Source organism: Phalangium opilio, unplaced genomic scaffold (genome assembly GCF_054372755.1).
Source record: "Phalangium opilio isolate 3A_F unplaced genomic scaffold, DU_Popi_V2 ptg000009l_1, whole genome shotgun sequence".
Lineage (NCBI taxonomy): Eukaryota > Metazoa > Arthropoda > Arachnida > Opiliones > Phalangiidae > Phalangium > Phalangium opilio.
In genome coordinates this window covers 4550378-4575509 of record NW_028324146.1, presented here as the reverse complement: position 1 = coordinate 4575509, position 25132 = coordinate 4550378, and the positions used below count along the sequence as shown (strand labels likewise).

Below are 25132 nucleotides of genomic sequence, written 5' to 3'. Positions count from 1 at the left end.
TGAAATATCAGGAAAAATAATCATTTTATGAATTATTGTATTATAAGGAATAAGGACACAAACCACAAATGCGCGTCTGGCAGTGTGGGTGGTTCTGCTATATTCGTAAGTTTGACTAAAATCATTTAGTTTGACGTGATTTTGTTCATAAGGAGTTTTTCAAACTTTATATATTTTTGACGTTGCTTAAGGTGTACCTTTGAAATATTGTATTAAATTGATCTTCGAGGAGGAGAAGGCTTAAAGGCGAATCTGCCTGCCACAATTTGAATGATTAGGTGTCTGATGAAGGAAACTTCCTATAACATGGTTATCTTAAATACGTAGCGTAAACAAATAACCAACCCAAGTCTGACACTACCAATAAATTTCCAAAAAGCCTCTAGTCACGAGGACGGGAAAAGGCCAACAACATACGCTTTCACTAGTAGTACGTACCTTAGCTACGTTCCTTCAAGCCAAACTGTAATCCTCACTCTCAATTTTTTAACCATATTTCTTCCCTTTTTCAAAAAGTGATTGCCATTTATTTTTTTGCATATATATACCCTGCAGCGTTAAGAAGTACTTTTTTTCTCCGAAGAAAGTTTTAATAAGAAGCATCTCAGATATTTCTAGTTCTATAGAACCGTATGCTTGAAATCGCTTCGGGCTCACTCGATTTCGCGGTTTTAACCTGGTTTTTCTTTTCTTGCCTCTCTCAAGTTGGTTAGCCAAATTCTATTTTATTCTTTTTTAGCCACGTTGTTATTTTCAAGAAGCTAGTTTCATCATAAGCTCGTAAGATATGTTCCATGATAAGTTTGTCACTGGTTACTAAGAGATTGTCATGAAGTGACGTAGGTCATGGATTCGAGGTTAAGCGATGCCTGGTGAGGCGCTGTCAAAGGCTTAGTTAGTATACAGACTAAATAGGAAGGTGGACTGCAAAACCGAGTGTAGTCAATTCTAGCTTGTCGTTCTCGAACCAGCTCGAGCTGTTAGTGTCATACTTATGTAACATATCTTATGGTTTCATCAAGAGTTACGGCGGTATTCTTTTGTTTTCGAGGAGGTACTCACTATGTTTCTTAACGTGCGCGGTGAAAAATATTCGTAACAAAACCCCGACTTTAAGTTTAAATTTAGTCTTCAAAATTTAAATGTTTTGCTTGAAAATTAAAAGTATACCAAGACTGAGTTTCACTATTTTCGCATCCGAAAAATTTAATAAGAAACTTGCCTTTAAGATACCTGGCGGTATCTGATCCCTTCAGTGTTTTAATTGTCTTGAAACCGCGAAGATTTTCCAGTCTATGTAGACACTAAACGCGAAAAGGTCTTTGGGCGCACACCCTATCTGCATGACGTTGTTTTTTCAGAAACAAGTTTTTTTTATTACAACTTAAAAATTCAATAAAACGATGCGTAATTGGGGGTTATTCATAAAGCTAAAATGTTGCTGGTCTAGAATAGGACGTGCTTGGCACGCTTAATGGCTTGGGTTTCGCCTCAACTAAACCACCTCTAAAGTATTTCCCTACTATTACTGATATTAGATAGGCAAATTTGGTCAAATTCGGAATTAACGAATTGTGACTATGTGTAAAAAGCAAACCTATAAACAAACAGACCACTTTAAAAAATATATAAACAGAAGTATATAATACTTCTCTTGGAGAGAAGTGTACCACAAATCGGGGTAAATGTAACATGATTCTTCCCAACATCCCTTAACATATGGAGCAAGGTTACTAATCCTAATCACATACGCGATAAATAGTTCCCTCATTATTACTCTATTAGCGCTGCTTAACTATTTGCCAAGGCGCATGCGCTTGTTGATTTTTGTCCCACGTCAAGACAATCAAGGTTTGTGGGTTGATTGCTGAGGATTTAGTAAGCACCAAACAGTTATAGAATTCACCATAGCACGGTGCGATGCCCATCTGTAGTTTGATGAGCAGGAGAGCTAGCAAACGAAAAGGGTTCCCTCGCCTGGGAAGAATCATTTTACATTATTAAAGCATTAAGAGGATACAGAGTGTCATCCTTCTTCTATTATCCCCTTCCGATATAATATATTCTACAAGTGATAGGCTTTCAGTCCACTTCGCTGTTTATTTCTTTCGGCAAGCTCTCAGTATCGAAATTATGTGACATGGCTTATATACTTATTTATGTATGACTTTAAACCAATTCTTCTTTTAAATGATTTCATGGTCGTTTAGTAGTTACTACCTCTTTAAGAATAGGTCTTGCAATAGGGTTAAGCGTGCCCTGTCGTTAATTTGCAATATGAGGTTTCCATTTTACCACTACAGAACTGATATCGAATCAAAACATGTGTTTTCGAAACAAGTTAGATGTAGTAAAAGTGTAAATGTAAAAAAATATCGAAACTCTATTTGAAAAGAACACCTTATGGCGTTTAAAATAGTTTGCTACAAATAGGATTTTCCCAAAATACTAAATTTCATTTGAAACTTTATTCAAAAATATCAGCCACACTCGCATTCTTGTTTAAAGAGTTCTACTTTTTCAATAGGGAAATAAACATTGTTTATTAATTCTATTCAGCTATTGGCTGTTTGCAATAACACTTCAACAACTCTTAACTTATATCTATTTCTGTTTACCAGTACTGGGGGTGTGAGATCTTATCTACAAGGCCCTTTTGGGTCCTTAGAATAAATGGTCATACGTAGAAACATAAGATAGGTTCCATAGGTTTGTCAATGGTTAATGAGAGCTTGTCATAAAGTGACGTAGGTGAAACGTCATATTCTTGTAAAGTGACGCCTGGTGAGGCGCTCTCAAAGGCTTAGTACAGACTAAATAGTTATAGATGGACTGCAATATGAACCGAGTGTAGTCAATTCTCGCTTTTCGTTCTAGAACTAGCTCGAGCTGTAAGTCTGTACCATTGCCAAGTATATAGGTAGTGTCATACTTTTGGAACATATCTTATAAACTTATGCTAGAAACGATTAAATCATTTAGGGCGAAACATTTATCAAAACAAATTGATTGAACAAGGAGTTTTATTCACGAAAATAAAGAGCCAAGCTAAAATTTTCTAGTTTTGAAATAATTTATTGCTGTTAAAAATGATATAATTGTCAATTAATAATTCTCAAATTTATATGGGCAATTAACTAATAACTTTTAATTATCTAACCGTGGGGAAGGTTTCATTACTGTTAACTGTTTGGCAAGTAAGAGGATCGTTGAATCGTTGATAGCCTAAGTAATTGCAAGTAGAAAAAGAACTTTGCATACTTAAAAGGGGTGGAATCTTCCTAGGGTAATTTCTGTTATGTTAATTTAAAGCTAATAGTTAATTACCCCTGAAAATTTGAGAATTGTTAATTATCAATTTTAGCATTTTCACCAGCCCAAGAAAATCTTACGTTCAATCGTTCCTTTAATGTTCAATGGTAATTTTGTGAAAATAGCAAAATACACAAATTATGTATGTAGTTTCTACCCAGAACCCTCCCCAGTTCAAATTATTTATCTTTTCGTTTGTTTCAAGGCACCTTTTAATGTTAGAATTGTTATGTTAGCATTGAACAATTGTATTGCAGCAGATGAGATATGACTATATCTTGAGCAGACTTATCTTCAGTGCAAGGCTTAAGAGAAGATTTTTTGGTTTGTTTTTTGCGTAACTTATGAAAATGTTAAAAAAAAAAGAAAGAATTGGATGATGGCCTTAACTAATGAGGGAGTGTTTGTTATAATCAAAAAAGGTTTACGTAATTAATATAAGATAACAAAACACTTCAATGCCGATAAAGAAGTCGCGGAACTATACATACCTCTTAGCTTTGTTACATCTTGTTATAAAAAAAGTAAAGGTGCACGGAATACTTGCCTCCAAAACACCTTAAAGACTCACATGCACCGTTATATATCCACGCAACAAATCATTCCCCCTCTCCTTATTTAGTTCATCCCCTCCCTTACCTATGCTTTTCTTCTTATTTTTAACCCGCCTCTAGTGCACCTTGCTTGATAATAACTGTTCTGTCTAGGTCTTAGCTCCGCTATATGTTAGCTAGAGAAAGTCTGCTGCTTTTTTCGGTTTTTTGATGGAACCACTCCATTCTCCTCCAGTCAGCTCCACTGCCCCAGGGCCCTCTCTCTGGTCTTGGAGGAACTAACTTGAGGAGTAGTTCAGTTAATAGAGTGAGAAACTGGTCAGACGACAATTTTCTCTTAATAATAAGATTGATACATGTGTCGATTTCTAATGGCTGAATGATATTGCAGAGTGGTTCATCTATTTATTTATTTATTAAATATAAAAGGAGTTTATGGGTTTAGCCTCCTAGAAAGTAAAGACATTAAAATTTATTAAGATGCAGTATTTTCTTTTTTTAATCGGTACAAATATTTTTGTATGCTAATTTGATCTTTCATTTTTAATTGTTAAATTTCAAGAATACAATTTTTTTCGATGAAAATTATAGTTTTAGAAGCTGGTAAGCTAACATATTATTTTAGAACCAAGAAGGGATATCTAGTTTATTAGGGAGAAGGTATAAGATGCCTAAGTATTCGCGCGCCATAGTCCCAGTCCCCCTTTAAAAATACAAGGGGGGGACGTAAAAGGAGGCCGAGCTATTTCGCCCCTGCTCAGTCGGAAAATACGTAATTTTCGTTATTCGCGCTGACGTGAGTTTTCAAGAACCAATGAGATGCTGGTTGTAATTTAGAGGCGGGGATTAACTCCAGACCTACGTTTGGACTGGATATGAAGCTAGAAATGTAGCGAATTTATATCTTCTCCCTAGAAAACTAGTTATCGCTTCTTGTTAGAATAATTTCTTGCATTTTTAACGCCATTTCTCGACTTTTTAACGCCATTTCTCGACTTTTTAACGCCATTTCTCGACTTTTTAACGCCATTTCTCGACTTTTTAACGCCATTTCTCGACTTTTTAACGCCATTTCTCGACTTTTTAACGCCATTTCTTGGATTTTAGGCTTACGTTTTCCATTGTTATCAACAGTATCTTCCCTAACACCACTGTAACCAGTACTACCATAGCAGAGATATAATAGACCAAAAGGCGTTTCTCCAACTTTAACCTTTATTGTTTTAGGGTTTATTAATTTTTATCATTTAACATTATTGATTAAATGATCCAAACGCAATTCTAGTGCAGCCTGACGTCGCGTTATTATTAAGAACAGATACTACGTCACGCGTAGGTTCGTGCTCATTCTTTAACGTACTTAGGCCAAGGCTTATTCCACGAAAAAAAGAAGAGCAGTCAACCCGTCACACCGGGGAAGTATTTTTGCGAAAATATTAATAATGAAATAAAGTGGTAAAAGAAAAAATTCGGTATATGTGCCTTTTATGAAGAAAGTAACAGGGGGGCCGTTTAATAAAGAACTTGGTGGGACGTGCTGTTAGCTACTACTAAGGTACTACAATAAGGGAGGAGTAAGTAGAACTCTCGCTTGTTGTTCAAAGAGTAAAATTCGAATTGTTTCGTCAGGTTTTATTGTACTATACCTACCTTGTGTGTTCCAAAAGCGCTGCTTCTTTTTTGTTCCCATAAAGCTTTTATAACTTACTCTTTTTTATTGTATTCATAAATGTTTAGCTTCAGGGTATTTTTTTTTCTTGTTATAGATTGTAATGGTTAAGATCTTATTATTTGCTAATATGAAGCAAATCTTGCAGAATTAGTCGGGATTACTCTACTCTTTATGATCAGTTTGCTAAATTACTTGGTATTGAAGTTTTTTCTATGGTTGAATTATTTGGTGAATTTAAGTTGGGTTAAATATCTATTGGTTGGGAGATTTGCTGAAGTTGTAGGTTTAATTTTCATTTGGAAATTTTTGGGTGAAGTTTGGTTTAATTTTCTTTTTGAAATTTTTGGGTGAAGTTGGGTTTAATTTTCTTTTTGAAATTTTTGGGTGAAGTTGGGTTTAATTTTCTTTTTGAAATTTTTGGGTGAAGTTGGGTTTAATTTTCTTTTGGAAATTTTTGGGTGAAGTTTGGTTTAATTTTCTTTTGGAAATTTTTGGGTGAAGTTAGGTTTAATTTTCATTTGGAAATTTGGGTGATGTTGTAGTTTTATTTTTAATTTGGAAATTATTGGGTGATTTGGGGTTTAATTTTCATTTGGAAATTTTTGGGTGATTTTGGGTTTAATTTTTATTTAGGAAGTTTTGGGTGATTTTGGGTTTAATTTTTATTTAGGAAGTTTTGGGTGATTTAGGTTTAATTTTCATTTAGGAAGTTTTGGGTGATTTGGGTTTAATTTTCATTTCAAAATTTTTGGGTGATTTTGGGTTTAATTTTCTTTTGGAAATTTTTGGGTGATTTTGGGTTTAATTTTCTTTTGGAAATTTTTGGGTGATTTTGGGTTTAATTTTCTTTTGGAAATTTTTGAGTGATTTTGGGTTTAATTTTCATTTAGAAATTTGGGTGAAGTTGGGTTGAATATTACACGAAAATTCTGTCAAATTATTCTGCGTTTGAAAATAATAGTGAAAAATGTTACCCAAATTTCACTTCATAAATCATTTAAAATTTTGCAACCCCACCCTATAGGATGACCGCAAATATTGGTGAGTAGGTTATAATCGCGATAGTAAAATTCCCATCCGCACGATTTTTTTAAAGATGCTAGAAGCCGGTTATTTCACGGCAAACCCTGAAGTATACACCAGCTTTTTAAATAAAATAAAATCCCCCAAAAAAGTCTTTGGCGCTCTACCATGCGGAGAGACAGAGACAGGAGAGGGTGCAACGAACTTCTACGGGCGAAATTGGGTGAATCGCCCTAGGCCAGAAATTGAGATTTAAATGGACTCACGCCCCCTCCTCTCCCTCTGATTACTACCAGCCTCTTGTCTTTAATACATCCTTACTTGAGGCAACTTCCAAATCTAGTAGCCACTCAAAAACATTCCCTGTTTTCTTCATTTATTTTTTTTACTGTTTTCGCTAAATTTTCTTATGTACCATCACACCTGTTGTCTGGATGTTTTTTACTGTTATGTTTTCTTGAATTTGTTTTACCAGGGATAGATTTAATTTTAGAAGTAGGAATGGGAACGGTTAGTATTTACTTCAGTCCGACTCACCAGCCCAGTAAAGAGCCCCTCCCTCCAACACGTAACGAAAATTTTAAATTATCTTATTGTCTCACTTAAACTACGTTTTGATGGCGTTGCTGATGGGGATGGGAGAAAAATACGTAATTCCTTTTTACCTCCGTCGCTATGACCCGCCTCTTCTTTCATACCCCTCCGTCCCGTGGAAGGGGGTCCGGGACTTTGACGCGTGTCCAGACTACTCTGTTCTCCATTCCTACTTTTAAAATTAAATCTATCCCTGGTTTTACCGAGGAATCGAAATCTCAGCAATCAATCTTTAAAGGGATTGTGAAATGATGTTAGGAAGATGTTTCACTATTGCTTTCTTTTAGTCTTTTGTTGTAATGGTGGAATTAGTCTTTGCCTAAGCTAAGGTATTTATTAAAATCTATTTAAAATAGTCGCTGTTATTGGGACAAACAAAAAAGACTACGCCTTTTAATTGGGACAGCATTCGTGATTAAGCAGGATTTCTTGAGGTAATGGTTATGGTTTAACTATTGACATTTTATGCCAATCGAATTTAAAAGGGAAAATTGGAAAAAAAAAGTCATGTTTCGCGTGCAATTAACTAACCTGGCCACCTTGATTTGTACTTAAAATAAATTTGAATGACTTATTTCGTTTGTCAGGCTGATGAACAAAGCCACTTTTTATTATAGCATCTCTTAGAAAGGTGCTTCTTAACCATAATTTCAAGGAAACCTGATTTCTTTCATGTCCATGGGAATTTATAAAGACTACTTTATTTCTTTCGTGTTTTAACATTACATACTCATACGCCTCAGCTTACGCAAAATTGATTTTTGTTGCTGACATTGAATAGTCTTGTAAAGAGTTATAATATATTCAAAGACACCAGATGGAAGAGAAATCAATAAAATGATAATAATAATAATCAAAATTGGGACCATAATTAAAAAAAAACTAATTCGTTTTTTTCTCTCGAAAATGGTGTATAATTTTAGCTATATAACTTTGCAATACTGTGGTATAGCTTTTTTCTTTCACAGACTTCTAAATTGTTCGTTTATGCAAATTAGTTTTTAAACCAACCGCATATTTTTTACTCTTCTCCTATGAAGTAGCGCGGTGTTGGTTATGAATCTTCACTCATCTCTAGTGATTATCGTATGGTGAATTTTAGTGTAAATAAGTGTAGTTACGCAATAAGTTAGCTTTTTTGCAGAGAATTATGGCAATAGTTGGACATGCATAAAAGAAAGCCCCATTTTGAATATTGTTGTACTTTTGCAACCATGACGTCACATTCAAGTGTCTATTTGCGCAAAGCTGGCTTTGAAAAAACTCTATCAAACTGCCTTCCATTTTATAGATCAACTATTGAAATCGAGGGTTATTGACACTATTTTTGAAGAATTTCACACTTAATAGTGCAAGAAGTTTTTTTAAATTGCTCGCAGCTTAATTTTCATTACATCATTAAAGTCATTAACAGGACTTTATTTTACATTCTAAACTAGCCGCTAAAGAGATGTACATACCTTTCGAGGGTTATTGTGTTAAAGACCAGCTATTTTTAAATCTTAAAATTAGATATCCGTTTTCAGGGCATTTAAATCATTAGGTTTATGATTTGGAAAAAAAAAACCGTCCTTGATTGAATTAACGATTTTATCGATGCACAATCATTTACATATGTTTGTAGCAATGAGGTATAATTAATTTTATCGCGTTTCAAAAATGCTTACTTTAAAATATGTGAAATTTAAAATTAAGGGCCGACTTCCATCGAAAAGGGTTCTAGTGAACTGAAAACCGAGGATCGAGACTAACAAAGATACACGATAGAGAATTTCCTTCAGGGAAAGCAAAAATTCGAGAGGAAATAAATTTAAAAGGATTTCATTTGTTCATCTTCAGTTCGCTAGAACCACGTTGCACGGCTTTCAGTTAGCGAGAACCCTTCCACCTTTTGACCCAGCGGGGCTTCGAAAATCGGCACGGTCGCTTCATTGTCGGTTTTCAGTTCGCTAGAACTCTTTTCGCTGGAAGTCGGCCTTTAATATGTTTGCATAATTTTGACTTCATACACATTTTCACTAAAACTGTTGCACTTAATGATAAATAGTTTAAAAAAATTCGCGTTTAGTGCTAGTTTTATCTAAACATAGTTAACACCTTCAAAGTTTTAGTTAATTTATAGCTCAATTCGAAATGTGGATCAAAATACATAATGCATAGCCATTTTTAGGTTAAACCTTCCGATACGTGTATCAACAATTTGACCGGTTTTTGTGTCTAGTTTATTGCTGACATCGGCATATGTTATATTCAGGAAATGGATTATATCTATTGGTAAAATAGATTAACCAATAGAATTGGTTTATCGTAAAATAAACTCGAAATTAATGTATATTATATGTATGAAATCCTATATTTTTGAACCTGTTCTATATTATCCTTTAATTTCATCAAAGGTCCTATATATCCTATATTTTTGAACCTGTTCTATATTATCCTTTAATTTCATCAAAGGTCCTATAATAAATATCCTATATTTTTAAACCTGTCTTATATTATCCTGTAATTTCATGAAAGGTCCTATAATATCCTATATTTTTGAACCTGTCTTATATTATCCTGTAATTTCATGAAAGGTCCTATAATATCCTATATTTTTGAACCTGTCTTATATTATCCTGTAATTTCATGAAAGGTCCTATAATATCCTATATTTTTGAACCTGTCTTATATTATCCTATAATTTCCTGAAAGGTCCTATAAAATCCTATATTTTTGAACCTGTCTTATATTATCCTATAATTTCCTGAAAGGTCCTATAAAATCCTATATTTTTGAACCTGTCTTATATTATCCTGTAATTTCATGAAAGGTCCTATAAAATCCTATATTTTTGAACCTGTCTTATATTATCCTGTAATTTCATGAAAGGTCCTATAAAATCCTATATTTTTGAACCTGTCTTATATTATCCTGTGATTTCATGAAAGGTCCTTAAAATCCTATATTTTTGAACCTGTCTTATATTATCCTATAATTTCATGAAAGGTCCTATAATATCCCATATTTTTGACTTAGTCGAAGTTTTCGTATAGTTTAGCATCAAATTTAGCTCTTTTATCAAGATCACCTTTCAAAGTAAAATCCAATTTATTTTTTTCAGATTTTTCTATACCATATAAGCCAAAACAGTATTGTATATGAGCATTTTCAGTCCTATATTTTCCTATAAAAACACATCACATTTTTTTCTCCTATAAAATCCTATAATTTCATAAGAAAATTGAAAGTTTTTCTATAAAGAATCTAATTTTTGGCCTATAACGTTATTTCAATAAATAAATAACCATTCATTTACACCTTACCTTAATTATTTCTATAATAATCTTACAATCACTCCCTCCCCCAATAACTTTGCTTAGTCTAGATAATGTTTACATTTTTAATTCAGTTAAGGTAGACAAAAAACCACCAGCACCATGACTTCAAATACCTAATCCACACTGTATTATAGCGTAACATCATGGAAATAAATTTAATTTGGTCCCATTTTCATACCCATTGTTATCTAAAAGACTAGAAATGGAAAAACCCCCGCAATGTACGCATGTACCAGCCTACATTACGAGATCATCAAAGTAGACTTACTGCTGCATTTATTTGGAAAATATAAAATTATAGGCGCCTCTATAAACAGGAATGGATGTATATAAAAAAAAATATATAGGTCTGTAGGTATCTCTCCAATTTTATAGAAGAGGGAGGGGGGAGGTATTCATCATGTAAGAAAACGAAAACTGTTCTAGAGAAGTGTTTCGTTTTTAAAGGCCGACTTCCAGCGAAAAGAGTTCTAGCGAACTGAAAACCGAGCATCGAGACTGACAATGAAGCGACCGGGCCGATTTTCGAATCCCCGCTGGGTCAAAAGTTGGAAGGGTTCTCGCTAACTGAAAGCCGTGCAATATGGTTCTAGCTAACTGAAGATGAACAAATGAAATCCTTTTAAATTTATTTCCTCTCGAATTTTTTCTTTCCCCTGAAGGAAATTCTCTATTGTGTATCTTCAGTTCGCTAGAACCGCATTGCACGGCTATCAGTTAGCTAGAACCCTTCCATCTTTTACCCCAGCGGGGATTCGAAAATCGGCACGGTCGCTCCATTGTTAGTCTGGATGCTCGCTTTTCAGTTCGCTAGAACTCTTTTTGATGGAAGTCGGCCTTTAACATTAAAGCAGCAGCCGAATAGGGAAATATTGCGTTATATAGGAAGAGATAGAAAGGGGGGGGGACCGACTCCGAGCCGAGGCTATTTGGTTCTCTTAAAATCATTTCCTCGTTTTATTTTTTTAATTTTTTTTTATCATCATTGAAAGTCCGTTTTCTCGCAAGGTGATTCACCTCGAAATAGGATTTCTTCTATACTCGAATCGCTTTCTTCAATTTGCCCCGCTTTCTCAAGATGAAGGCTCTCTTTTTGTCTTCTTACCACTTACCTAGTGACGTACATTTGGTTTTTTCTTATTTTTTCTTTATTTTTTATTTTTTGATTTTAACGAATAACGTGAAAGTAGAAAATCTAGTTGTTGCTGGCTGGCTCTTGGCTTTTGAACGGGTATCTAATTGGATAATGCTATAGTTTTCACCAAATTAGCATTTTAGTCGCAATCTGGATTTAATTTGAAGGGTTTTCTTTGCTTTGTTTTCGTAAAACTTTCTTAGTAATACATGCTAATTTCATTTCTTTTTTGGAGGGGGATTTTAAATTTTATCATTTTATTTTGGTCGAGTTTATTGACTTCGGTTTTATCAAGAAGTGATAATTAGTTTATTAGGGAGAAGGTATAAGATGCCTGAGTATTCGCGCGCCATAGTTCCAGTCCCCCTTTCAAAATACAAGGGGGGACTTAAAAGGAGCCCGGGCTATTTCGCCTCTCCTCAGTCGGAAAATATGACTGTAATTTTCGTCATTCGCGTTGCGCTGACGTGAGTTTTCAAGAACCAATCAGATGCTGGTTGTAATTTAGAGGCGGAGATTAACTCCTGACCTACGTTTGGACTGGAGATGAAGCTAGAAATGTGGCGAATTTATACCTTCTCCCTATTAAACTAGATGTCATTACTTGGTTTTATATAAGTATGGGTCATAAATACTAAGGGTGTCGGAGGTTGAAGCCATTAGATTTTGTTTAAGTTTTATTTAAAAAATTATATTTGAAGACTGAAAAGTTAAATGAAATCAGGTGTAGTCTTTTTACGAATAATTTAAGCTTAAAACAATTATTATATAAAATAAAACTCTTGTTAAAAAGTATCAATGTTTCTATTGAATTGCTCAATTTTGTATTCGCAATTGAAATATAAAAAATTGGGTAATGCTCTACCCCTTAAGTAGCTATCTCGTAAATGTTATACTCCAATTGGTTTGCAGCATTGATATCTTATCAAAAATTATCTACTTAACATTTGTGGTAACTGGATTAGTGAGTTTATCTTTATACGAGTTTATGCCATTTTTTACCTCGTGATGACCGATACTTTTACAATTTCAGTTTTACGGTATCAGTTTTCGAAAGTCATCGTGTATTTACATAATGAAAGTTCATAGTTAATTGAAAATTCCAAATAGCCTATGACTGACGTTTATAACTACGTTCATTAAATAGTACAACTATTTATTGTTTGTTGACAACTCTTCAGTCAGAAACATGTAAACAAATACGTTTATTACAAACAGAGAAACCTGCAACACACAGGGGCGAGACCGCCATTGGGGTACCCACCCTCTCACCAAGAATCTCCGCCAGAGGCAGTACGAGTTGGCTAGCCTCCCTCCGCGTGTGGTGAACTCGGGTGCCGTCTGGTGTTGCTTCTTTGCGAAATGGAGATTCCCCAATGGCGGCCTCGCCCCTGTGTTGGTTTCTCTGTTTGTAATGAACGAACTAGTCTATAGAATAATGGCAGTTTCCCAGCTTTGACTATATTAAGGTCTATGGACAAATAACATGGGGTGCTTCTAGTCTATAGTGATGCTACAAGCAAACGTTTATTTGGTGTTTTTTTTTTTTTTTTTCAAAGTGCTATATTGCGATGCAACAAGCGAACGTTTGTTTGGTGCTAAGATTTCTAAAACTGTTCAATTTGCAGTGGGTTAATTGTTGTTTGAAACTGAAAGCAACATTATACAATAATTTATTTTACAAACTGAGGCCAACCAAGATCAGCCTTTTAACCTTACGCTATCAACGTGTCTAACTGTATTCAACCCAACTACCGCTAGTGGGAAGGACTTAAGTTAACAACTTAAGCAGAAAATCTGTCTTTGACATTTTTCTCTGAAATTTTATCCAGATCCGGAAGCAGTTTGTTGTCGTAACTATGGCAGACGACGTATTACTTAGTCCGGCTTAATTCCACTCCAGCACTAAAAAAAAATACCCCTTCATCCCGGAACTTTTTGTAGTTCATGGTCTTAGTCTAAACGGAAGTGATCTAGATATCTTTAGTAATGCGCGCGGCTCGCTGACCCTATCTTTAAAAATGAAATGACCCTTTTTAATTTTTTGGCTCAAGAAAGAATTTATATTGGGACTACACCCCTTTTTTTAGCGCGACCCTTTTAGTTGCGTAATGTTAATGTGTGTTTGTACGTATATTTCCATCTATCTCTGTTTTTTGCGGGAAAAGAAACAACTTCCTGCCCTTGCCCTTGGCTTCTCATTTTGGTGTTTGAAATATTATCATATGGATATATCAGGGTCGATTCATTTCGCCCGCCTGAGCAGCTAAACGGCTGACGCCCTGTTCAGAACCAAGGGAGGGGAGGGGGAAGTAATATCACGTAGGTGAGGTCTTTAGTCGGGATATTCAAATTTTTTCAAATATTATTTTCGGATATTTAAAATTAATGGACCTCCGGTTGGCTAGGTTGTGATTATATTTAATTTGTTTTTGGATTTTTTTTTTGTAAGATCATGCGTTGATTCGATTTTTAATTAGATAATAATTGGAATGAAGCTTAAATTGAAAAAAAATTAAAAGGGTTATTTAAGGCAAGCGTTCTTTAGAGATATGGATTTTTATTTTTGGTTGTTTTTAAAAGCTTCAAAATTTCAATATTTGCAAAATTTTGGGCTGAATTTTTTTAGAAATTTGCACAATTTTAGGCTAGAGTTTGTAGAAATTTGTAAAATTTCAGGGTTCAGTTTTTGGAAATTTGCTCAATTGCAGACTAGAGGTTTTTGGGAAATTTTGTGCCAATGCAGGCTAGAGGTTTTTGGGAAATTTTGTGCCAATGCAGGCTAGACGTTTTTGGGAAGTTTTGCAAAATTCCAGGCTAGAAATTTGTTCACTTGCAAAATATTTGCTGGTTAAGATAAGCAGTTTTCCTTTCATATATGCATCCACATTAAGCATTTCAGTGTAAATTATTGCACTTCCAAAATCGGTTCCAACTGTAATAATGAACGATTCTCAATGAAAATTGTTTTTCCAGTATTTAGTTTTGCGTCAAATTTGACCTCGACTGAGGTTTTTGCGATAGCAGTCGTCTCATATCACAACTACATAAAACCGAAATACATGCATAATCGAAACACTTGGTATATTTTCACAAAAAAATGTTTATCATATCAAAACAAAAAAATACACACATAAATCGTTCAAAAATTGCCTCTCCATCTTTTAATCAATCAAAACACACTCATCATGATAAATAATTACATTATTTTCTTTAGCGCGAATTTATACTGTTCTTTCTTGAATATGAAACTATCACTGTTATTGCGCATGGAAGTAGGCCCATTTAAAAGGGGACCGAAAGTGTCGTCTGCTTAAGACGGAACATCAATTATGTGAACCCAAAGACGATAGATATGGCTAGTAAGTTACCAGTCCACCAAAGTCTTTGATGTTTGAAGTCATTTCGAACGTCTTTTTTATGTGGTGGCTTTGGAAAATGATACATTTGTGGTAAATTTCCGTATTTTGCCCCATTTTTATTAATGCAGTTTAAAATCCATTGGCATAATTTTATTGTTGTAATTACACAAGTTGCTTGAAGGTGGAATTCATAAACGTCGCATACGCAACGCAATTTAGTGCAGGCGAAGGCAGGGCGTCGTGCAGAAACGTCCAGCCTTTGCCTGTTCTAAATTGCGTTGCGTATTATGCGAAGTTTTTGAATTCCACCTTTAAATGTTAAATGGAATTGTGAACATAGCTTTATATGTATATAATCGCAATTTAATCAGACTTAATTGAAAAGTATTAAATTAAGTATTTCTTATATTACTTAGGGACAGTCTAGATAGGTCACTGTAACTTAAAAAAAGTTTATTACTTTCCTACTTACAATCAACGACAGTCGATTTAAAAATTAAAAAAAGCGAAATTATTTTACGAAGCACTTTTTCCTGTCAGAGAAAGTTCGACAATTTCATTTTAAGTCCCATTTTTTCCTCTTTGATCTTTCGATTACGGAAAACCCCGAAGGTGAGACGAACTTGGACTTCTATAATAGAGGACATTGGCCTTTTAATTTTCTTCTTCTCATTTTTTTATAGAAGATATTCCTTTTTTTATATCTTTAAATGAAAAATTCTTTAACTGTAAGGATAGATCTAGGAATAGTAGTGGGAGTTCTTTCATATCTTATCAAGATACCAAAGCAGTGTTGTTTTTTATCGCGAAATGATGGTCATGGACGGTTTGTCATGCGACTATTGTGTTAGGACGCGCTAGGACGATCAGAAAGGGGTGCTGCTGCTGGACAGACATTGGATCCCCTCTATTCGGGCTAGTTAACATAGATAATTATATACCGTAGTCACTTTAAATGTTCAATCAAATTACTTTCTCTGCATGTGTATTAATGGGTATTTTTAAGTTACAAGTTCTCTTATGCCGTTACTATATGTTTCGTGAATTTTTTTTATGTTTTCAGTCAAGTTGTATTTTAAAAGATTTACACTGAAATTTAAATATTGTGAGTTTAGGGATTGACTTAATAAATTATTTGACATTTTTTGACAGTATAAGTTCATAAGATAAGTTCCATAAGTTTGTCACTGGTTACTAAGAGCTTTTCATGAATTGAAGTAGGTCATAGATTCTGGTGAGATAGCCAAATTTTTATTCTTTTTTAGCCACGTTGTTATTTTGAAGAAGCTAGTTTCATAAGATATGTTCCATAAGTTTGTCACTGGTTACTGAGAACTTGTCATGAAGTGATGTAGGTGAAACTTCATAGATTCTCGTAAAGCGACACCTGGTGAGGTGATATCAAAGGCTTAGTACAGACTAAATAGGAAGGTGGACTGCAAAACCGAGTGTAGTCCATTCTTGCTTGTCGTTCTCGGACTAGCTCTCAGTAAGCCTCTAGCATTACGAAGTATAGTTATTGAACAACTTATGTTGACAGTGTTTATTTTTGTCTTGAAAACGACTTATGATTTCAAGGTGGTGTAGATGAGGAAATTTCAAAAGTAACCGAGATGAAAGTGTCAATACTCTTAACTCAAATTGTTTCTTGTGGTTCGTGATTACTGGGGTAGTTAATTAGATAATTGTTTTTTCGCGCCGATGTGCTTCGATGGGTTTAGATACTTTTATTTTAACGCTTGTAAATTAATTTCTATTATTCGTTTTCCGATATAATTTTGTTCTCCGTGATACCGCGTTAATGTTGCGTGTGTGTTTATATAGTTCAGGAGGTTTGAATATTAATTTCCGGGTAGGTATTTGAAAATAATTGCGTGAATCTGTTTAAAGGGGCAATGAAAAGGGAAATCAAAGTGATTTTTTTTATCGATGTAAGATCAATCTGCATAGGGAAACATCCAGGAAATATATCTCCGAATTAATTTAAAATTCTAATTAGTTTAAGATTTCGTAGGTAATTTGGCATTGGCATCTACGTAACGCCCTGCCTTTATGTTAACAAAATTCTCATCTAAGCAGAAGTGAAGTTTTATTTGTTGTCTAATTAGACCAACTTAATTTCGGATAATCCCTATACAATATTTTGTTTATTATACGCATACACTATCGGTCAGTTTTTCTATACACTATTTGGTCTATTTTATACAATTACTTGCTAGTTTTCCCTACAGTATTTGGTCTATTTTATACACTTGTCAGTTTTCCCTACGGTATTTAATCTTTTTTATTCACTCGCTAGTCAGTTAAAATACAATCTTTGGTCTATTTTATACACTCGCTAGTCAGTTTTCTGCGCGGTCTTCTATGGAATATTTTACACGCAATGGTCTAGATTTGCTAATTGTTATTGTAACACAATCAGTCAATCAGACCAAAAAAATAAAAAATAATCCCTAATGGTTTTGTCGCGTTGCCAACTTAATGTTGTGTCTAATGAATCGCGGTTTATTTTAATTAACATTAAAATTTTGTTTTATTATTCTAAAATTTTAAAATAGTCTTTATCGGCCCGTTAAGGCGAGCGAGGACATCCCTGACCTTTAATATTTAAAATAGTTCGACCTTGATATCGTTTTGTTTGACAAAGCGTAATGACAAATCCGCCCATCATTTTTTTGGTTCCCGCTCCGAAATTAAATACTTTAGTTACATGCTGGTGATGTATTGTGTTCGTTCCGCCTCCCTGATCATGAACCGCGCTTATTTCTTTCTTCCTGGTTCCAAATATAATATCAAAATTAATATTAAAGTGTCAATAATTCTATTTAATTCTAATATTGAACATCAGAACAAATGTTTCGGACAATTTAATAGTAGTTTTTGTAAACAACAATAATGGAATTGGAAAAATATTTTTAGTTGTATAATAAATTATACTAAAACAATCTAACGCGTTTTTAAATGTTAGCATAAGTTTAATATGTTAATATGTTCCATAAGTTTGTCACTGGTTACTGAGAAATTGTCATGAATTGACGTATGTGAAACGTCATAGATTCTGGGTAAAGCGACGCCTGGTGAGGCGCTGTCAAAGGCTTAGTACTGAAAAACCGCGTGGAGTCAATTCTCGCTTGTCGTTCTCGAACTAGCTCTAATTAACTTAAACTCTCTAGCATTACGAAGTAAAGGAAGTTTTATACTTATGGAACATATCTTATAAACTTATGATATTAGTGTTATAATTCGTTTAAAAAGTTTGGGGGTGTTAAAGTCTTGAATTTCACCACCTTAATTGTTTTCATAAAACGAAACTGCCAAAGATGCTAGAAATGACTATACAATCAATAAGAACTTTGTTGGACTGGAAACGTTGAAGTCTTATCTATTGTCTTTGGATCCACATACCGGATGTTCCGTCTGAACCCTTTATCTAGCAGACGATATTGCCCGCCCCCTTTTGAAAAAGTTTTAATATTAATTTTCACGAAAAAATTTTGTTTTTAAACTTTACATGAAAGTTTTCATGATTCTTGCGCACTAGAATTAATTTCATGTAGTGCGCGAATTATCTGATTGTTTATGAAGATTTTACATTTAAAATCCCGCTTTAAAAATAATACTTTCATGAGGAAAGACTAAATAATCTCTTAAATGTTAAATTTCTCAGTTAAAGAGAAAGTTAAATTACTGTATGATAAGTTTATAACATGACTAAAAATTTTTTTTATTGTTTTCTCGTTAACAGGTTACTTTTCTGTTTGTCTCATTTGGAGGAACGTTGTTGAGGATTCTCCTTCACAAATGAATGACTTTGACGGGACAAAAACCTAGTCATTTTACGTGAAACATATTCGGCCGCCGTCACCACCACCTCTTTTTTGACCTCAGCCGGCCGCTTATATTTAGTTTTAATTGGCGGCGGTGTTTTTAATTGACGACTTCGGAAAAATAAACAAAGGCACACCGTCCAGGAACAGCGCAATTTTGGCTTACAGAATGGGTCGCAAGAAAATTCAGATTTCCCGTATCACCGACGAAAGGAATAGACAGGTACGTTTACATTTATTTCGTGGCAACAGGGATAGATGTAATTTTAGAAGCAGGAATGGAGAACAGAGTAATGTGGGCGCGCGTCAAAGTCCCGGACCCCATTCCACGGGAGGGAGGGGGGGGTATGAAAGAAGAGGCGGGTCATAGCGACAGAGGTAAAAAGGAATTGCGTATTTTTCGCCGTCCCCGACAGCAACGTCATCAAAACGTAGTGAGCCAATAAGATAATTTAAAATTTTCGTTACGTGTTGGAGGGAGGGGCTCTATACCGGGCTATGAGTCGGACTGAAGTAAATACTAAACGTGCTCCATTCCTACTTCTAAAATTACATCTATCCCTGGTGTCAATCAAAATGATTGAAAAAAGCCATAAAAACTCAATATTACATTCGCTTAACAGGTTTTTATCTTTTTTTCAAAAATTAGCATATTAAATTATTACCAATTTTTGTTGTTTCCACCTATATTGTGAAGGATAGGATAATGTTGGGAAAGGTGACCTTCGATTTAAACATTAAGGAAATTTTACTATTAAAATAATTAAATATTGATTGCTATAATCTAATGAGAGTTTTTGTGGCGTTAACGCTTTCAAAATGGAATAGATCCTCATATTTTTCACTTAATGTTCTCGTACGACCTCTAGAAGGTCTATTCGGTGCCACTATGAGCTTTTACATGTTGACATTTGTTAATTTATTTGTTATGCCCTTCAATTTACGCATTTTAATTAGAATTGCAAAACATATTTCCGTATTGTACCGTTTTAAAATTTCTTCTATGCCGCAAGTCAAATCAAGAAACTGTAGAGGTGACACGGAATCTTTTATCTTTTTGTCTCCATTATAATGTTGGCGGGAGCTTAAGAACGCTCATGACGCTTGGTTGATGTTGATGTCAATAAAGGGATATTATATAAGCTCCTCCCATATCTAAAAGTATCATCTTAGTTTCGCAATAAGAATTCTCTGTGTCAACTCTACAATTTCCTGTTCAAATGCAAAAGAGCTGTCGACTTTGGCTTTCTCTGTAGAAATTGAAAAAGTTTTGTAAGCCAAAGTCTTCAGCCACGCCTTTAGTACGACGTATGTCCCTTCCATTTCATGTAAAACTTAGAACTTAAGCCTAAATTTAGCTCCGTTAAAATTCAAAATAGACTTGACCTTTGCAATCCATTAGCACGACTTTTAATTGAGATAATTTTCGCTTTAGGCAACTTTTCAACTTGAGCATGGTATTTGTTAAACCTTAAGTGAAACTAATTAGGAAAATGAAATATAATTAAAAGAAGTATAAAATATATAAATTAATATGTAGGAAATCAAAGTTGTTCGATGCGTTTTTTTGTCACTTTCGTACAACTAATGAGAACATTTTGATTTTTTTATTTCGTCTTTAGGTTACGTTTACGAAACGTAAATTCGGTTTGATGAAGAAAGCGTACGAACTGAGTGTTTTGTGCGACTGTGAAATCGCGCTGATCATCTTCAACAGCACCAACAAGTTGTTCCAGTACGCCAGCACAGACATGGACAAGGTTCTCCTGAAGTATACCGAGTACAATGAACCTCACGAAAGCAGAACTAACAGTGATATTGTAGAGGTAAATTATATAACATTTGGTTAACATTTGCGTAAATATATCTCGTACACGAGCCAGAAAAATTTAAAGTGAAGGATTTTAAACGAATTAAACTACTTGATAAGATTAAGCGTTGTATTATAAAGCTACAATCATAAGTTCTCGCTTTGTTCTCGAACTAGCTCCAGCTGTAAGTCTCTAGCATTACGCGGTATAGGTATAGTGTCATACTTATGGAAAATAATTTATAAACTTATGCTACAATTCATTGATTACTGGCCTAGACAGGAAAACCAATTAGGCTTACTTAAAAATAATTTTTTTGGTGGCTTTAATTAAGATTTCTTTGTATTTTTAACATTATAAATAACTTTATGGTCAATCGGTGCAAGTGTTGGTAGGCCTATGATTCGAGTTCAGAAGCTAGAAAAAAATCATAAAATCAAGGTAAAGAAGTGCTAGTTAAAGACAAAATAAATTACAAAAAACTGAAGGGAAATTCAGTTTCTATCAAGTTTTTCCTAAACTAAAGTGATAAAATACTTTATATAATAATATATGACGAATATAATGAAATGTTTTCACATTGTATCGAAAAGATATCTATCTATAAAATAACATAGCAATTAATCCGTCATTGGTCCATTGATATGCAGTAATGCATAAAAATACAAAAACGTTTTCCAATAAGGCTCATTGGGAAAAAATAAAATTTATATTTAGATATTTTAAAAATTCCCAACTTTAAGTTATTTTTTGGATGCACTCGGTGCTGCTCATTGAGTTCTTTTCAAAGCACCTTTTAATGAAGGCTAAAACGTGATAATCAATTGAAGAAGAGAATCGTTCTACAATGTAACAGCTACATTCATAAACACTCTCTTCTTTTCGAGATTTTCTAGTATGGTGATTTTTTTTTATTTTAGTTTTATTTTCTCTCTTGGACGGTTTCGAGAGTCGAAGAGAACGTTGTCCTATTTTTGGGCATCAAAAAGAAAGAAAAAACAACGGTAATTTAGATAGCGGGAGGCGTATGACCCCGAAGCGAATGTCTGTTATGGCCCGTCGAAGAGAGAAACGCAACGCGCTTCTTGACCTACATTTTTCACCAAGTTGAGTGAACTTGAAACAAAAAATATAGTGTATATACTCTTTATTTTCTTGAACGGTTTATAAAAGCTCGCCCTTTCTCGATATTTATCTTGATGCCAGAAATATTGGGGATGATACGTTATGGTTGGTACCAGCAAGAGTGTCCCTCTGTCGAACACTTTACGTTATGTTTTTGTGAATATGAGAATCTTTTTGATTATGACAGAAAGTGTAATTTCTAAACTGCTAAAACCATTAAAGTTTTCATAATCGTAGCTATTATGACCAATTTTAGCGTTCTGATAATCTCGTTGCGCATATTGAACATAGTATGTGAGAAGTTATCTTCAAGGTTATACTTAAAAAAACCAGGGCCATTTACTGAAAAGGTCAATTCATTTGGTAGTTAATTGGAATATTGCTTCAATTCAAAAATACCTGTTGAGGGCGTGTAATTAGCCCTTTATTTGAAAAAGAAGTGACAATGTTAATTATTTAAAATATTTTAATCATTAATTTAAGCTTTCTTCTACAAATGATTATCACACTAAAGAAATAACGTTCAGAAAAAAAAGTATTACACTTTCAAAAACATAAATTTTTTTTTATTCTTACCTCTCCGAGTGGTGGTGTATAACACTGGACATGTCTGTCTGTCTGTGTGTGTATGCGTCACCGCTAGGGTTACGAGAACCGTTAAGTCTGCCAATGGCAAGGGTTCCACCAAAGGTTCACGCAATTGCGGGTTTCCTTGTTATTTATTGTGAATCAATCGCCTTATATACCCTAAACTTCCAAAAATTGTTAAAGAGGCATAAGCTTGAATTCAAACGTCAACAATAGCTATGTTTAAAATGATTTTAGGAATAAAGTTTCTTAAAACGATTTACCTATAATTAAGGTAAATTAATGACTATTAAAATAATGAATATCAATTAAATTTATTTAATTATTTAAGAAAAACCTCTTAATTGCGTCTCGACTCGGAGAGGTTTATTTTGGTTTCCTCAACTTGTTTTACAATACAGTTTTTATTTCTTTGTGAAACGGCGTGGCTAGCATTATATTCTTTAAAATAATGCCCGTAAGAATAACTTCGTTTTCAGTCTTTGACCTTTAACAGACAACCACCACCATATGTAGGTCAAGAAAATACAAAAAAAAATCACAGAAAAAAATTAGAAGCCGAAATTTCATCTCTGGAAATAAAATGACGGGTTTAATATTTCAACCTGGAAATTTATGGTTCTTCTAAACTGGTTTTTAATTTATACTTGGGGTTTTTTTATTTTTTGTTGAAAGGCAAAGATATTTTATATAAGTGTACTACACCCACCATTTTAGTTGAAACATGGATTGTCGAGTATGATGATAGGGGTTTATGGTATAAGTACAATTATACGTCCTTCGAAAATACCGTTTGCCTATTGACCCGAGATAGTATTTTACAGACTGTTCGAGATGATCTGTATTTATGGTAACAGTAGTTGCATCGCCATGAGGTTTTTGCAACGTAGGCTAAAGATTTTGGGGGCTCTTTCGGACCAAATTTGGGGACCCCATGGGTTGGACAGGACTTTTACACGTAGGCTATAGCCACTGGTTTTTCTCATTATAATTATCTCAAGAAACGATCTTGTAGTTGTGGAGTGTAGTGCTTAGAGGAAATATCACATTGAAGTAGCATCGATGGTTTTTACAAATTTGATAGATTCGCACTAAAATCTAAATTTTGAAGCAATACTGGCACTAGCCTACATAAAGATGTTTATTTAAAAATATAACTTATGGCTGCGTTTTTAAGTGTCAATAATCTCATTATATATGTTATCTTTTTGTTTTTTCCAGGCATTAAGTAAAAAGGAGCACAAGGGCTCTTCGAATGGTTGTGACAGCCCTGAACCTGACGGGGACTATTCTTTAACTCCAAGGTCAGAGGCCAAGTATAGTAAAATTAATGAAGAATTTGAGATGATGATGCAGCGAAATGTTCAACAACTAAACGGAAGCAGGGTAATTTAAACACGGCAATATGTATTTTTGAGAAGTGCATGATCCAAAGTTTTAAATCGATTTAAAACAATTGTCGTGCGATTTGTTAACATCTTGAAGATGTGCAAATTAAATCTTGGCCTCACCATATCACTTTTCAAAAAATAATAATACTAATAAAATAATTTGTTAATTTAAAATTTTTTTTGTTCTATTTAGGGTCCGTCACTAAATCAGAATTTGGGGCCTATGTCCGTTCAAGTCAATGCTCCATATGGCGTCCAGGAAGTGAACATGATGCAACCTTCGCCTCAAATGCCCCATACAAGCGTCAGTCCTCGACCCAGTTCATCTGGTAAAAAGAATTCAATAGAACACTTACAGAAGGCCATGAAATGTCAAATACATTTTTCTAAGCCTTCTTTTTGTATTCATGTCAAGACGAGAATTTTGTTTGATAGTAATAAATTATTTTTTAGGAATGTTGGATATCAATGGTCCAACGTCTAACGGATATCATCGCTCCAGTTCTCCCTCATCCCTCCCTGGAAGTAGTTCACCCGGTTTAAGCCATAAGCAACACAATATGAACAAGCAAGGAAATTCTCCGCCCGGTAACCATCGTGGAAGTCTTAGAGTCCTCATTCCGAGCTCGCACTCAGCAACATCTTCGCTTGTAAGTTCATTTCTTTTAAATTATACGCAGATTTTGGTGTGTAGCTTCATGTTTCTTTAACCAATGGGGAGGTGGTTGTCTTTGTTGTCTCTTTAACCAATGGGGAGGCGGTTGTCTTTGTCGTCTCTTTAACCAATGGGGAGGCGGTTGTCTTTGTCGTCTCTTTAACCAATGGGGAGGTGGTTGTCTTTGTCTCTTTAACCAATGGGGAGGTGGTTGTCTTTGTTGTCTCTTTAACCAATGGGGAGGCGGTTGTCTTTGTCTCTCTATAACCAATGGGGAGGCGGTTGTCTTTGTTGTCTCTTTAACCAATGGGGAGGCGGTTGTCTCCGTTGTCTCTTTAACCAATGGGGAGGCGGTTGTCTTTGTCGTCTCTTTAACCAATGGGGAGGCGGTTGTCTTTGTCTCTCTATAACCAATGGGGAGGCGGTTGTCTTTGTCGTCTCTTTAACCAATGGGGAGGCGGTTGTCTTTGTCTCTCTATAACCAATGGGGAGGCGGTTGTCTTTGCCGTCTCTTTTAACCAATGGGGAGATGGTTGACAAAAACCACAGTAAATCAAAATATTTGTCTATCTGTGGCAGAGTGGCAGTTCTTTCTAAGACCATTAGGTCTTGGGTTCCTCTACAACGCGAGAAAAATATAGATTTTAAACAAATATTCGTTAAAAGTCTTACGTTCCTCAACAGCACGAGAAGAATATAGAGTTAAAACAAATATCCATTACTAATTTGGTTGTGGTAGCCATTTTGAAAATTAGTAACTATT

At 34.5% G+C, this 25132-nt stretch overlaps 1 protein-coding gene across 1 annotated transcript in view; it reads left to right on the top strand.

The window, feature by feature from the left end:
• Mef2 (myocyte enhancer factor 2) overlaps positions 1 to 25132 on the top strand; it is a 174303-nt gene that overhangs the window by 141076 nt on the left and 8095 nt on the right. The window contains exons 4-8 of the mRNA XM_089848196.1: positions 18718 to 19022; positions 20422 to 20625; positions 23545 to 23709; positions 23908 to 24043; positions 24168 to 24364. Coding sequence (XP_089704322.1) covers positions 18969 to 19022; positions 20422 to 20625; positions 23545 to 23709; positions 23908 to 24043; positions 24168 to 24364 — 756 coding nt within the window. The 5' untranslated portion in view covers positions 18718 to 18968. The remainder of the gene's footprint in view (positions 1 to 18717; positions 19023 to 20421; positions 20626 to 23544; positions 23710 to 23907; positions 24044 to 24167; positions 24365 to 25132) is intronic.